Genomic DNA, 14,806 nt, shown 5'->3' on the forward strand with positions numbered 1-14,806 from the left:
GACTATCACATTAATTCTGAAATGATAACCTGAGCCTTGAGCTTTCACACGTATATTAAGCCAAAATGAAAACTGACTTGGATAAGGGAAGTTGAATGTAAAATAAACTCCATATATTTAAGTAAAATACCAGTTAGGTAGTATAACCTGGCTGATTATGTGACTAAAGTGTTGATAAGTCTTTAATTTGGAAAGAAAGACATACAGGACCCTTAAAAAGAATGTATATTGTTTGGCCTTTTTTTGGTCATTGTTTTGGGCTGTGCAGAAGGAATTTTCAGTTGTTTCCTGGCATGAGAACATGCATTAGGATTGCAGAGAGATGGCAAGTAATACGGATGGCTACATTGCTAGTACCTTGTGTGCTTCAAATGCCTCATGCTCCGGAGTTAAGATGTAGGTCTTGAATATATCCTAAATCTTAAGGGTGATAATTTCAAAGATCACGCTTTGATTCATGGTAGAGGTAGGTTTGACTGTTAAAATAGAGGTAGAGTAAGATTAATTGCTGACTGCAGTAAGTTTGATAAGAAACTGATTCCATCTTCAGAATCTAGCTCAAAGCTGTTTCTTTATTGTTCAGAAGAAAGTGATCAAAGTTTTGTCTATTAAGAGAGCTTTTTTTTTTCGTATTGAGGGTAAAACACTTTAGCTGTGGAGAATTCTTTTTTTGCATAGGAAGATTGAGTATGAGGGAACTGTTTAGTCCGAATGAAGGACAGAGGTTGTGAGGGAAGGTCAGTGACTACAAATGACATGCACTAGTTATCTAAATGTGGGCAAGATTGTGTAGTGTATTTGTTATTGCATACTAATGACCTCTGTACTAGTTTGTGAAGACTTGAGGAATAAATGCTAACTTGTCTCTGAGCTCTTCAGTGTTTTCAGTAGGTGGACTGCTTGTTTTAGATTGTCTGCTTCTAGGTACTGAGGGTTAATTATATGTAGTCTAGACACCATGACCAGATACAGATACCATTGACATGGCAGACCAGTTAACTGTGCTTTTTTAATGTAATAAGCAAAATATTTTACCAGATCTCCTTTTGTCATACATGATTGTACAATAAAAGCTTATACAGCTGAATCTTGAAACACTTAAGATGTTGCTGATTCTTACACTTAGTGGTTATGTTGGGCAGATCAGCTCCTGTAATGCATCATATTTGTTCTTGTTAGTCCTGTTAATTTGCCTATAGCTGAGAAAATTACTGTATAAATAAATTTGGGAGGATAATAGGATGAGACTTGATTTTTTTGGTAAAGACAGTCTCTGAGTTACTAAGGATCATCTGATTTTACTGCAATACATTTGTCATTCACCAAGATAATTCAGTTCAACATTAGTTATGTATTATTAGTTATCATGCTGCTTTCCATGTTAGATTTAAATTAATATGATCTTACTGGTGAAATATATTCTCCATTATGGCTGAGTTTTCTTTCACTTAAACTGTCTTGACTTCTTTAGGAGTTAATCTCTGCTCATATTGATAGCACCAGCCTCACTCAAAGACAGCAAACCTTCCTGTACATCACTTATTGTGACTAATTCTTAATTGCCTATGTGAAGTGAGTAGTAGGTATAGACCACACACTCAGTATCAGGTGACAGTGAAGAAAAGGTCTGTATAACATGAGCTGTCTCCTGTTCCAAAGGGACAGTTATTTTCCCTCCCTGGCCCCTGAACTAAGGCTAACGGATGTGACCACTTTGTAGAACGTCTCAGCCCAGTATTTGCTGCAAGTCATTATGAAGTTCTGGACTTCTGCTTGGAATACAGATTCTAACTCTGAGGGAATTTCCAAACCTTTTATTCATTGTTTAATCTGCTTCCATTTTTGGAGGTGGAGCACTTGCCTTCAGCACATGTAAGTACACAGTAAAGTCATTGGATAGGTACCTGAAAGACTGCAGGCTGTGACAAATCCGTACACATGCTTAGGCAAAGTTCTGACTTTCCTTCCTGTTTTCTTTTTTTCTTTGCATTACCATCTGGCAGACTGTCCATGAGTCTGCCTGTTATTGATAGAAATTTTAAGTGTAGACATCAGAACAAGCAGGACTAATGCCTCAGTATTTTGAGAGGCTTTGGTTTCTGTTGTTCTGCAGGAGGCATAATGGCTAACAAAGGAATAGTGGTAGCCGAAGGCCACACTTGAAAATTGATTGATTTTTCAAATAGAAATTGAACCAAAATACTGAAATATTCACTTAGAGATAAGAAAATGGGGAGATGATGTTTCAGGCTATGTCATGCACCTTACTCGGGTGCAAAATGGCCACAGTAAAACAACTCTATCAAGTGCATCGGGCTCTATTGATGAGAAGAGCTGTGTAAGAGTGTTGTTGCAAGCCTCTAGCTACTTGAAGCTGCAGGCCTTTGGGTCTTGTTTCTTGAAGAGTATACTGATCCATTTCAAGTAAGCATGAGCTAAATGCTAAAATAAGCACTGAAATAATGGTAGAAATACAGTTTTCCCATATCCATGGACATGAAAGGGTTGGCTGAGTGTGATGTTATTTCAGATCCAATTGAGTTTAAAATACAGCATGCAACTTAAGAGTGATTTTTACTATTTTTTTGTATAGCTGGTTCTGATTTTTATAACTGGCCCTGCATTTTTATTTTTTTAATTACCACAGCCCCTCTTGTTTCCATTTAATTAAGGAATGACTCTTGGAGAGTCTTCTGACATCTCAGTAGTTGTCAGGGAGCTCTGGGTTGCCTCAGAAATTAAGAGGGAAATCAGGTGGGAAGGTGAAGGAAATTTAGATGTGAGATTCCTGTGAGAGATTGAAAGTGCTGCAAAAAGTGTGTAGTTCCCATCCCCTCCAGGTGGTGTTTGCCAAAGGCCGTTATGCAGAAACTTGCAATACCACTTTTTGTGTTGAATCTAATGTTAAGAGATGTCTCTTCACAGCTTGCCTTGCAGGACTAGTTAGTATAAAATAACTTGGAAAAGGCTCCTCCCTGCCTTTTCTCTCCTTCAATATGCTCTCGCCCAGCTTGTCATTCCAGATTTCCTAGAGCCTTTAGATGGTGGAACATATTTTCTATATGTTTTCTCTACCTTTAACTGAAAATATGTAATTTGTGTTCTATTTACTTAAAATGAGTGAGGAATGGAGCCTGAGAGAACAATGGAAGCATGCAACTGCGGGACCCAGAAGCAACTATATAGCCTGCAGAGGAGAAAGTAAAACCAGAACTTTGGGATGTGCTAAATGCTAGTGTTTAGTGGATTTGCTGCAAGACCTAAGTGAAATACAGTCTACTCCATTTGGTGTGTCAAGGATATGACCACATTGAATTGTGCAGAGGTAGCTGGCTGTGAATAGAGCTGAAAGTAGGTTGCCAGATGGCTGAAACTGCCAGAAAGGTGTGCATAAACTCCATTGGCTTTGATGTCAGTCTTTGATAAAGATAGGGTTTACAGTTGTTGTAATGTCCACTTGGAACTGACTGCTGGGGTGTGGATTTGAGGTGTGTGTGTGTTTTGCTTACACTTGGAAACCACTTAGTGGATTTGGTGCTGTATGCCTTGGATAGTGAGATTGTGATCTGATTTTGTTTTCAGATCATCATTAAATAACTTAATAGGGTGAGGTGGTTTTTTTGTACACTATAAAATGACCTATTCTACTTCTTTCTTCCCCTCCTGTGAATATAGACGGTTTCAGAACGAGATGAAGTTACTGCAGTGATGTTATTTATTGACTAACAAAGTACTAAAGTCCATGGTAAGGTGGTGAACAAAGCAGAGCTGTACTTTGGCATTTATTAGATTAGGCCCTAAAGACTTGCTACCTTGTAGTAAGTCCATTAGTTAGTATTTTTGTTTGTCACTGCTCACTAATTGACAAAATGAGAATGGATTGACTGGTTCACAGACTCCTTTCTGCTAATAGAGGAGATTCATTCAAGAGATTAGTTTGGCTATTTGGCAAAAAATAAACTCCACCGTTCTCTTTAAGTTGACAAGTGTGAGTTTTTCTTGTTTGCAGGATACAGCAGTCACATTCACCAACTCAGTTTCTGCCTTACAATACAGCAATGTGAGAGTTCAGGTTCCTTACCGTGCTAAATCAAAATGTTACCCGCTGTGTCAAACCTTTGCTGAGCCTTAGGTCCTGGATAGTGATTTACTAAGCTTTCAAAAATGTCTGGAAGATTATCTTTCTAAGCACTGGCATTGGGAGAGTGCACACCAAATATTTTTATCAAGACATTTCTAGGAGTTCTTATTGGAAATGAAGTGTCAATTGCAAACCTAGAGAATTCAGTGCTCCCTGACATAACTGTTTCTTACAGAAGGCACTTAAATACAAATCAAGTATCTTAACAAAATGCAGCATGTGACCCTAAGGACAATGCAAACAGATTAAATTTGAGATGTTCAAAGGAGCATGTACACTGGTTTAAATTGCAGATGAACTTGGGCATCTACACTTATTTAAATCTACGGTGTGAAATCCTTGAAGCGATCTGTTGTAAGGGAGCTGGAGAGGATCTGTTGTAATGGATTTGAAACCCCAGGATCCTTCCAAAGTCTGTCATTCTCTCCTTTGTGCTTCCAACTGGTATTCCATACTCTCTGCTCCTCACCTTTTTCTCTGTCACTGAAGGTCTTTTCATTATTTCTCTGTCTTGCAGTTATCTCTAGTGCTGAAATCTGTCCTGTCTGCTTTGTGTAAAGCTTTCAGGAAAGTCAAATGTTTGGAAGTAGTGTAGAATTGTGGACGACTTGCACAATGTTATAAAGGCAGAACTGTGGTGTAGTTAACGATAATAGTTTTTGACTTCCATTTGCAGAAATTAAATACTAAATTGCCTTATTTCTGCAGTTTTCATTGAATGGGCCTGTGTACCCTTCTCTCAAAGCTGCATGTAATTAGCTCAGGTTTTTTTTAGTGTTTGTGCATGTGCTTGATATTCTCCAGTGGTATGAAGCCTGCTCATTAGCTTTCAGTTGTGGCAAATGCAGACAAAGTTTTATCCCTATCCACCTACCCAGAGTAGGTTCAAGAAGTGAAATCAGAATACAGATCAAAGGTGCTGTAGTATTTATATACCTTCCACTGACAGTAGTTAAATTGTTACCACCTTAACTCACCATTTAGCTAACACTATATTAATTTCATTTCCTGTTCTCTCTTACTGTCCTCTCTCCTCTGTTTAGGCTTTTGTATCTGGTCCTACTCAGCATCATCAGGAGTAAGCTGATCATCTACCCCGACTTGCAAAAGAAGAATGCATGTGGCCACCCCCGTTCTAACTCCCCCAGCATAAGTTATTCCTTAATATCTAAGAGATTGATCAGTGTGGCAATAAACTGCTGTACAGAATGAAAGCAGCTTGATTACAGGTCATTTTAAAAAAAAATCCTGCCTCTTCAGATGAGGTTGAAGAAAAATGAAATGAAAAAGTTGAGCTTTTGGAGAGTGACCAAACATGCTACCATAATTGAGAGTATTAACATTGTTAGTGTGATAGATCTCTTGATCACAAATGGCATTGGAGCCTGTAATCTGTGTCTCCTCTTTAATATGACTCACTAATTCCCATGTGCAGTAAAAGCTTCGTTTTCTAGCAGGAGTCACGTCCTGTCTGTCTCTTAACAAGATCTTCCTCTCCCCGTCTTTTCGAAGTACTTTTGAGCTAAGCTATTGGATGAGATTTAGAACCTTGCTTAATTAGTTTTCTTTACTTTTCTAATAAAAATTTCCATTTCTTCTTTGCTAATAAGAAATGCAAATGTTCTTAAGGAGCAAGAGGCTGCTGCGTGCTTTGTTTACAATTCCCGTTTCAGATAGGTCTGGGAACCGGCTGACAACAAGTAATGATTATGAAACTGAGAGAGTTTTTAGCAACTAGGATAAATAGGGAAGGGGATTCCAAACAAGTATATGCCCTATATATACAGATTGTTGCAAATTTCAACTTTGGTTTAGTAAAGTAAAAGCTAAAGTCATATGGCACAGTCAATGTAAGTGTGAAATAAATTACTTGGATTTAATAATAAGTCTCCTTACTTGCATAAGGAATATCCAGTTACGTCATTTAGCAAAAATGCTGAGCTCTCCTCCACATACAGCTCCAGTTCAGGCTATAAGCAATGGGTGAGGAAAAGCCCACAAATGTGGTGTTTTAAGCAGGATGATTGTGTTCCAGGTATAAGGTGAACACATCAGGGTGCCAGAAAGGTATTCTTATGTCCTGTTTTCTTCACAGCTTTTTCTCTGCCTCCTCCTTATATTTTTAGCTGAATTATCTGCCAGAGGACTCTATCACATCCCAGTCAGTTCTGTGCAAGCTCTATCCCTTGGGGAAAAGAATGTGGTATCACGCCCTAAGGTGTGGGTTTATCCCCTTGTTCTGAATAGTACTGAAACAGGCTGCTTTCATTCTGCAGTTGCTTTGGATGTGAAGTAACTTGCCTGGGCACGTAAGTTATCTCAAATGGAATTGCCCAGTGAATGGGGTTGCATTCTTAAAAATGAACAGCATGTGATAGTGAACCACAGTAGAGTTTAAAAGCAAATCTCAAGTCTCAGATTTGAATGCCTGAAAGCATTTTTTTCTCCCATTTGATAACCCTTTGAACTTTCATCATATTGATTTGCTTCCTGATAAAACTATTTAGGTTTAAGCAATGACAGTTTTTGCATGTTTCATCTGCAGTATCAGTGTATCGTGAAGGAGCTCAGAGCTTGTCCTAGCTCTGGTGGGTGCCACACAATACCTTCTTGAATGTAAAAGCAGGTCTTTTGGGGTTAAACTTTAAATACTACAGTGATGTACACAACTGGTTTTTGCCTCTAAGCAACATCTATGCTGCCTGTAGGGTTTCAAGTCCCGTTTTCTAGGGAAATCCAGAAAGCTATCTGAGCTTCTTTCCTTTAATAGGAACTCTGGCTTCTGAATCTTGTTCTGAGATACCAATTTGAATCCTGTTGTATTTTAAAGATTAATTGTGTGCTTTTCTGTTGGCTGCTCAGGATTTATGGGAACATTCAGCTTGCTCTTCTGGAGACAGGGACTGGGTTGTTTTTTTTTTTTTTACAATACAGTTATGCTGAAGAGAAGTGGGGGAAGTCTGAGGACCTTATGGTAGCTCTAAAAGATGGGACTGAGTGAAGAAAGATCATATTTTGCATGGCAACAGACAGAGATCAGCTGAGTCATGATAGCTTCACTTTAAGATCAGAAAAAAAGAGTAAAGAATGTGAGCTTGACATGACTCAAGATAATAAAAATTCAGTGAGCCACATCCTCATGCAATGTAAAGAATTGCAGCTTGTGTTTTCACTGCCAGTATATATCAGTATGAACCACTGTGCCCATTCAATCTCCCACACTCTCATGGATATATTCTTTGGTGTATACTGGGTCAAGTGATTGAACCTCCCAAAAAGGAAATGACCTGTCAAAAATCTCCTAAAGCAAAGAGGTGAGGGAATCTGACAAAATAGCTACCAACTAGTTCAACTTTCTGAAAAGGAAGTTGATAATCATGTCTCTTAATATTAAAACAATTTCATCTGTCCTGTGAGCTGTGGCTTCCTGGATTAATCTCAGGGTTAAAGATTTATTGTGCATGTACCAGAAATGGTGCTTTGTGGCTAGCGGCTATAAAACTGTGGTTAGGAGAAGTTGCCTGTATGACCAAAGCTGATGGAGAACTCACCTGCTGCGAGATAGTGCCATCAGTGTAGAAGCACTTGCTCAGTGTGCAGTGCAGTGGTTTTGGTGATTCTAGTTGTTCTTTGTAATAAACATTCTTTGTCAAATTAATTTCACCCTCTGATATGCCCAAAATTATGTGAGACACAGGATCAAATAATTTGAGATTTCCCATTTAAAATCACTTATTTCTCTATTTAATGATGCTGAATTTCTACAGGATTAATATTGCTAAGCACTACTGTCCTGTATATGAAATTGCTAAGCATTTGGCTCTGTATGTGGGTATTACTTCATTGACTGACACATTCCCTCTCAACAGAGGAGATTTTGACAAGATAGAGAATGGAAAAGGTGGGGCTTGGTGAAAAGATAGTCATAGGAAGGAAATGAATTTCCAAAGAAGCTGAATGAGGGACTAAAGACAAGAAGAGGGTTCCAGCTTCAGTCTGGCAGATGGAGTAATGGAGAAATCTAGGCATTTTTGCTAAAAATGTCACACCCTGCCCCCCCCCCAAAAAAAAATTCTGCTCACTGTGAATTAATAGTAGTACTTTGTTACCCTCTCTCTTTTAAAATAATGTCAAACTGGATCTGTGCTTTCACAACAAAACATGTTAGGGCAATGTTTCAGTGCACAACTTGTAATTACAAACTAAAGGAGACTCCCATAGATTCAGACAGTTACCAGCACAAGGTAGGATCCTGGACTTCTGTCTTGGTTGATTGCTGGTTTGGAGTGAGCAAACACTTTGACCTTCTTTCTCTGAGGAAGGTATCCATCTGAAAGTTTTGGATAGGTGAGTCTTTTGTATACAGTGGGCAGCAGATAGGTAAGAAAAGGGAAGGAGAATGCCAGAATGTGACGAGATACAGTATGGAGGGAGTTGGTAGTGTGTAAAAGGAGAAAAGGTATTTAAAGAGTAAGAGAACTGAATGAACAAGACAGCATCACAGCAGATAGTTCTCAAAGCTGTGTTTTGGGAATATAGCTGATACATTCACTTACTATGTAAAATGATTAAGTGTGTATGTGTGTACTTTGGCTTCTGGAGAAACTGCTTCTGGCAAAGGCATAGTTTTCTATGATTCTAGAAAATACTGGGTTGAGGGAAAGAAGAGCCTAGTGCCTTCTGTTATGTGATAAGCTATATGGGTATGAGCTGCTGCTGAGGTTAGTCTGTTGTATGTTATCTAGATATGTTCCTGCAGTAACTATTGTATAGTAAACAGTTAAAGCAACTGCCACCGCTTAAAAAAAATTGTCTTCTCCAGATTTGCAACATGCAGGGGATCCTGGGAAGATACACGGAATGCTTGTAACTGTTTTGCTTCTGGGAAAAGCCATCATACCCATTCTGTGAAGGACTGAGCTCGGTGGTATGTTTTCTTCCATCACTGATACTATAAATTCTGTTCTTCAATGTGTGGAATATGTGTCAGCGGGATTGCACCAGGACAGTCTGCTGAATTTGGAAGTCCAGAGAAGGTACTCACAGTGAATTACAAAGCCAGCAACACCTGGAAATTCTTGACTTTTCTCAGATATTTTGATTACTTGACTGAATCTTCCTGCAGATATCTGTTCTGAAATACTTTGACTTGGAGCAAGCTCTGTTGCTAGGCTGCTCTGAAAGCTTGAGATGGCTCTGACTACTCCAAAATCTGTAGCAGGGGATTTGACGCAAAGGGAAGAACTCATACTCCATGATGGAAACTCTTTCCATTTCCTGTCTGCCAACATCATCACAATAGGTAAGTGACAGGTTACTATCCTTCTGTCCAGTAGTTTGATATTGATTTGATATTTACTCTTACTGTACTGAGATTTCCTATGGGACTTCGAGTTTCCTAAAATTTGAGGGCATTGTGCTTATATATTCCTCATTCCCTTTTTTACTGTGTAGATGGTATGATCACTAGAGTTTGGGTGAAGTGTGTTTAAAATCACACACACAAACACCTGACTCCCAAAAACTCATCTCCTCCCCCACCCCTAACCCCACAGAAACCCCAAATAAACCACCAAAAGCAGCGAGTATCATACTTTGGCCTGTGTTTGACCTGTTCCAGCAGTTGGTGGCATTCATAAGACTGTAAACACCTGGTAGGGGCCAAGATTTGAATGAGATAGTATTGGAATGCAAAAATTGTAGCAAGTTTAAATAAAATATGGGAAGTTATTTTACACACTAAGAATATCTCTGAATCAGCCTTTCTTATGGCTTTGCTTGTGCACACAGTGTGTGACAATTGAGTCTTGGGAATGAACCTTAATGTGTAGAATTGTTAAAGTTTTCTCATCGTAATCTTAGGAGATTTTGCATGATGGACCTTTACATTTGCAGTCTTGGGAAACTTCAAACTGCTTTTATTCACTTGTTAGCTGGTGTGATGTTCACCTACCAGTAGCAAACCCTCTAACATGCAGGAAGGTATGATTGCTGAGGGAATGCTATATCCTGGGAAATCCAGGAGGAATCATTGCAGTAGAATACAGTTGTGAAGGGCATAAAAGCAGTTAAGGAAAACCCAACCTGTTTGTCAAAGCAAAATGTTTTTTGGGCCAGATATTTAAAAAATTTAAATTAGGTACATAGGATGAGACTGTCAAAACTGATTGCAATGTTTTTCCTTGGCTGTTTCAAGTGCTTCTGGAAAATCTTGAAGTTGATGAGAACAGGATTTATACTGCCTCAGGTTGTGGCTCTGTGCCATGAAGTTGTCTGAATTGAGCTGAAAGATACAGAGCTGAAAGAATAACTATTGTTAGCTGTTGCTCTTTTTTTTAAAGTGTTGACAGCTTGCACAGAGGAAAATGAGCCGTTCTCTTAGGAAGCTCTGGAGATTACAGATGTGATTTTGCACATCAGGTGTTGACTGGTGATTGGGTAGGTGGAAGGGAGTTGTGTAACTGATGTCTGTGGCAGATGAATGTGTGCTACAGGAGAGATCTGAAGGAAGAGAAGCTGGTTTGTTGCTGGGGATCTACTTCTTATTTGTAGGATGAATTGTAATGTGTTGCCCCCAAACAAGAATTGTCCATTATATACATCTGTGCATAAAGCTCAGTCAGTGTGTGTAGGTAGGACAAAGTGCAAAGAAATGGCAGAAATAGCTGGAGGAAGAGAAAGTCTTCCTTGTGCTGCTGCAGCACTTCCAGCATTCCAATGCAAGTGGGTCTGAACCTAAACAAAAGCGAGTCTGCAGCTCAGGAATCCCTTTGCAGACTTGTTCTGGGCACCCACTTGAGTTTGTGTTCAACTCCCTTATTAACTCTTTATATAACCCAGTGTAAATGCTGTGAAGTGCAGTGACAGCTCTTCTGTTGCCTTTGTATTGTAGTAAATGCTAAGCAATCTACACAGAAGTGATCATAATACTGTTGGGCTGTTTTCTTGAGTAGCCTGTGCGTCCAAATAGCATATTTTAGCTTTATCAAGCCTGTGCTGTCAAATGTAATGCCTCCACTTGCTCATTTGGCTGCATTTATCTGCAAGAAAAATCAGGAAAGGATGGAGTTACAGAGTTCAATCACTAGTTGGAATAAACCCCTGAAGTTAAATATATGCTCCTCAATTGATCATTCAGTCCTATAGTACCATATAGTACCATACTTACAGTCTACTCCTGTACCCGCACGTATGAGTCTCCAATGACTTGTAACTCTCAGCATTCTTCTGCAGTTCCTGATTTATCAGCTGAGAAAACCAGAGAATTTAGTTCAGAAAAGCAACAAGTTTTGAATACTGTCTGTGTAGGCTGTAAATAATCTCTGTAGGCTGTGAGGAATAAGGTTGCTATTTAAAAGGGAAATCTGAGTTGAATGCAATTAACTTTTACATATTTTTTTGCTGTGTAATGTATTCAACATTATTACAGCAGCATTGGGAAAGTCCAAAATCAAGGAGATTTATGACAAATTTGGTAATTCTCTGTTTTTCAAATATGTTCTGGCATGTCTAGACTGACTTTTCCCTTGTAATCTGATGAAAGAGAGCTGTGCACAGACATGCAAAATCCTGTTTGCTTAGATAGATAGTACATCAGATTAGCCTGGAGAAGTACTTAAGATGGCCTTCAGTATGTGACTCTGACTTGCTGCCTGTCTACATGAGTAGTGATTCTGTCATGGCAAGGGGAGTGGACTAGATGAGCTTTGTCTGTTCCAACCCAAACCATTCTACAGTACAAGTTTAGCTGAAGAACAGACACAAGTGATATGTCAGTTGGCACCAGCTGCTGAAAGTAGCTTGAATTAAAGCTAGATTTCTGTGAAGCTGCCCATCAGTTACAAATAAAATGTGAATTGATACCGTGGTTCTGCTAGTTCTGCACATATTAGAGACTAAGAATGAATACTGCTTTGGGTTTGGTCTTTGTTGAAATTGTTTGAATCAAATCTGAAAAGACACGCTGTTTATCTCAAGTGTTTGTACTTAAATGTGTCATTGTCCCACATTGACAGTTGATACCACAAAATTCTGACATCAAATCCTCAAGTTTTTGTGTAGTCTTAATTTGAAGAATTAAGTTTTCAACAACTTACTTCTCTCCTGAGTGGAGAGGACGGCTATTGTGTAACAGTGCAAGCTACTGTTGGTCCTCTGCTGCAGAGGCAGAAATGAGCAAGTGGGGCTTGCAGAATGAACTATTGTTTCCTTTGTTGGCAATGTTCGTTTATACTAATTTAAAGTGTTCGTGAGTCCGTGAACTGTTGTCATAAAGATGTGGATCTAAGGATATTATACTGGGCTGCTCAGCAGACCCAGATTCTAGTTCTGATTCTGTTACTGACTTCTTGCTTTGGCTGGTTTTGTAATTTCACTTTGTCCTTCTGTCTTCTCTTATTTGTATTATAAACGAGGACTGCTATTCCTGCAGAACATAGTCATGGTCATGCTTGGGTCTGTTACCCATGCTGAAATACAAACATGGTAATAATAATGTTCAGCTGAAACAATTCAGAAATGAAATAACTATAATAAGATCTTTCAGATAGTGACACCTGTGGATACTGATGGTAGCTGCTTGGGAGCTGTCCTGCAAAACACAATCTGTAGATCCAAAAAGAGTCTGAACCCTGGAAGTTTTGTGTAGCTAGAAATACTGAGTTAGGTGAGAATGTTTGGTATGTTATTTATTCTTTCCTGCCAAAAAACCCCAACCAATCACAACAACAAAAGGCCCAAGCCACCCCATCTAGACATACAGAAATTGAGAGCTTTTAGTTTGTATTAAAAAGAAGCACCATATCCTTTCTGATGAAGCTCTGTTTGCTGAGTGAAGCATCTGTTGTATAAGGCACATGTTCTTTTAGCACTCTCATTATGTATGCTGGGTACCAGTTGGTTTCATTTAGGGATGCCTAATCTAGATCTGTGAGGGAGTGACATGCTAAGAACAGGAGGGAAAAGGTGATACTGCTTTTGTCAGTTGAACATTTTAAAATATTGGAGAAAGGCCTAGAATAGGGCTATGAGAAATGATAATTGGGCTTTGTGAATTCTAGTGTGAACTATACACAAGGATGGCAGTCAGCAGTTTACAAATTCTACTGAGATGAATCCTTGCTCTGTGCCCTGCGAGATTAAAATGGAGGACAAAATAGACTGTGTAGCCGTCAGCTCTGTGTGCCTGCTCTGGCTGATAGACACTTCCTAGTCTTGGCCAGAGAATTCCCCTGCAGCCCTTCTCAGACTAACATTTCACCTGTATGTGGGATTTCTAGAATGTGAATTGTATTTCTTGGATCTGAGATGATGATTTCTTTGGAAGTAAACTTGTTTGTATCTAAAGGACAGAACTTGTCCTAGAATACGTGCCTTTTAAAAGACTGTAAATAAAAGGCTCAAAAGTGTTTCTGTGTGTACAGTACTCTATTTGAGGCTTCTGAGAAAGTAACAAGTTTACAGTATTAATTTCATTTGCAGAAGAGGTGTGAACATTTAGACATTCCTGAGTATTTAAGTTGTTTTGGTTTGTATCTGTTTCTGATCTTTCTGTAGGATAAATGGTGCTACAAGATATAGCTCAATAGTAAATCTGGACCAAGCAGCTTATGAGGATCTTGTTTCATTTTGACTGTGATGAACATTGGTGTGTTATCTTTCAGCTGATGTGATTCATATATTCCTTTTTCCTCTCTGAGGAATGCATACCTCTTTTTAAAAGGATATTAATATCAAATGAGCTTGTTAAGCCTTGCATTTTAGCCCAAGTAGATTCAACAAGCAATGGAAAAGCTTTATAGAATGATTTCTTTCTTACAGTTTGGTTGAGGTTTTTGTTTGCCTGTTTTTTAGTAAAGTATATTGTAAAGTAGTTCTTGGAGGCTCTGTGCCAAGATGCCTAAAGATGTTTAGTCTCCTAACTCCTATGTAGGCACAGACATTCCCATTGAAGTATGTTGGAAGTTAGGAGTCCAAGTACTCATGAATTGGATGCCTGTGATGGAGCAGAGGTCTTGTCTCCAATTCACACATCTTTTGACCTGGCATAGTGATTCTGTTTTAGAATTATGGAATAGTAGTAACTACCTGTCTTAGTCATAGTGAAATTTTGTTAGGATAACAGCTGGAAGGTTGTGAAACTGTGAGAAATAGCAATCAGAACCACAGAGAGACCTCTGAAGACAGAGATCTGATTTGATGGTCATTCTGCATTGTCAGTAGGAATATTGTGGTTTGTCCTCACCCTTTTTTGCTGTGTGCTATTAAAGTCATGCAACTATAATAAAAAAGGGAGAGTTCCTTGGATAGCTACTTTATATACCAGCTCTGTTTCTTCTATAGAAGTTAACTAGTGAAAACCAGATAAAAGGTACTGACTGAACTATGTTGCAGAATGAGTTGGTTATTTCTGTACTAGGGGAACGAAAAAGGCAATATACTGTCCATGTAGCTGTAGCCTAATGTTGGCTTTATAGTAGAAATCTGCATCTCAGATTTTCATTTCAGTAACTTAAAATCATCAAGCCTTCACTTCAGAGAAGGAAAGTAATAAATGTCAGGTTTGATGGCTTTAATCTTTCTAATGAGCAGACATTCAACTTGGACTGCCTGTTTGAGGTGCTAAAGACTATTATATTACTCCAAGACAATTTAAAGCTCTCTAGA

At 38.8% G+C, this 14,806-nt stretch overlaps 1 protein-coding gene across 1 annotated transcript in view; it reads left to right on the top strand.

Moving 5' to 3' along the window:
- The window catches only part of PLCH2 (phospholipase C eta 2), a 67,653-nt gene that overhangs the window by 3,766 nt on the left and 49,081 nt on the right, over nt 1–14,806 (top strand). The window contains exon 3 of the mRNA XM_062013083.1: nt 8,964–9,443. Coding sequence (XP_061869067.1) covers nt 9,332–9,443 — 112 coding nt within the window. The 5' untranslated portion in view covers nt 8,964–9,331. The remainder of the gene's footprint in view (nt 1–8,963; nt 9,444–14,806) is intronic.

Source organism: Colius striatus, chromosome 21 (assembly GCF_028858725.1).
Source record: "Colius striatus isolate bColStr4 chromosome 21, bColStr4.1.hap1, whole genome shotgun sequence".
Classification (NCBI taxonomy): Eukaryota; Metazoa; Chordata; class Aves; order Coliiformes; family Coliidae; genus Colius; species Colius striatus.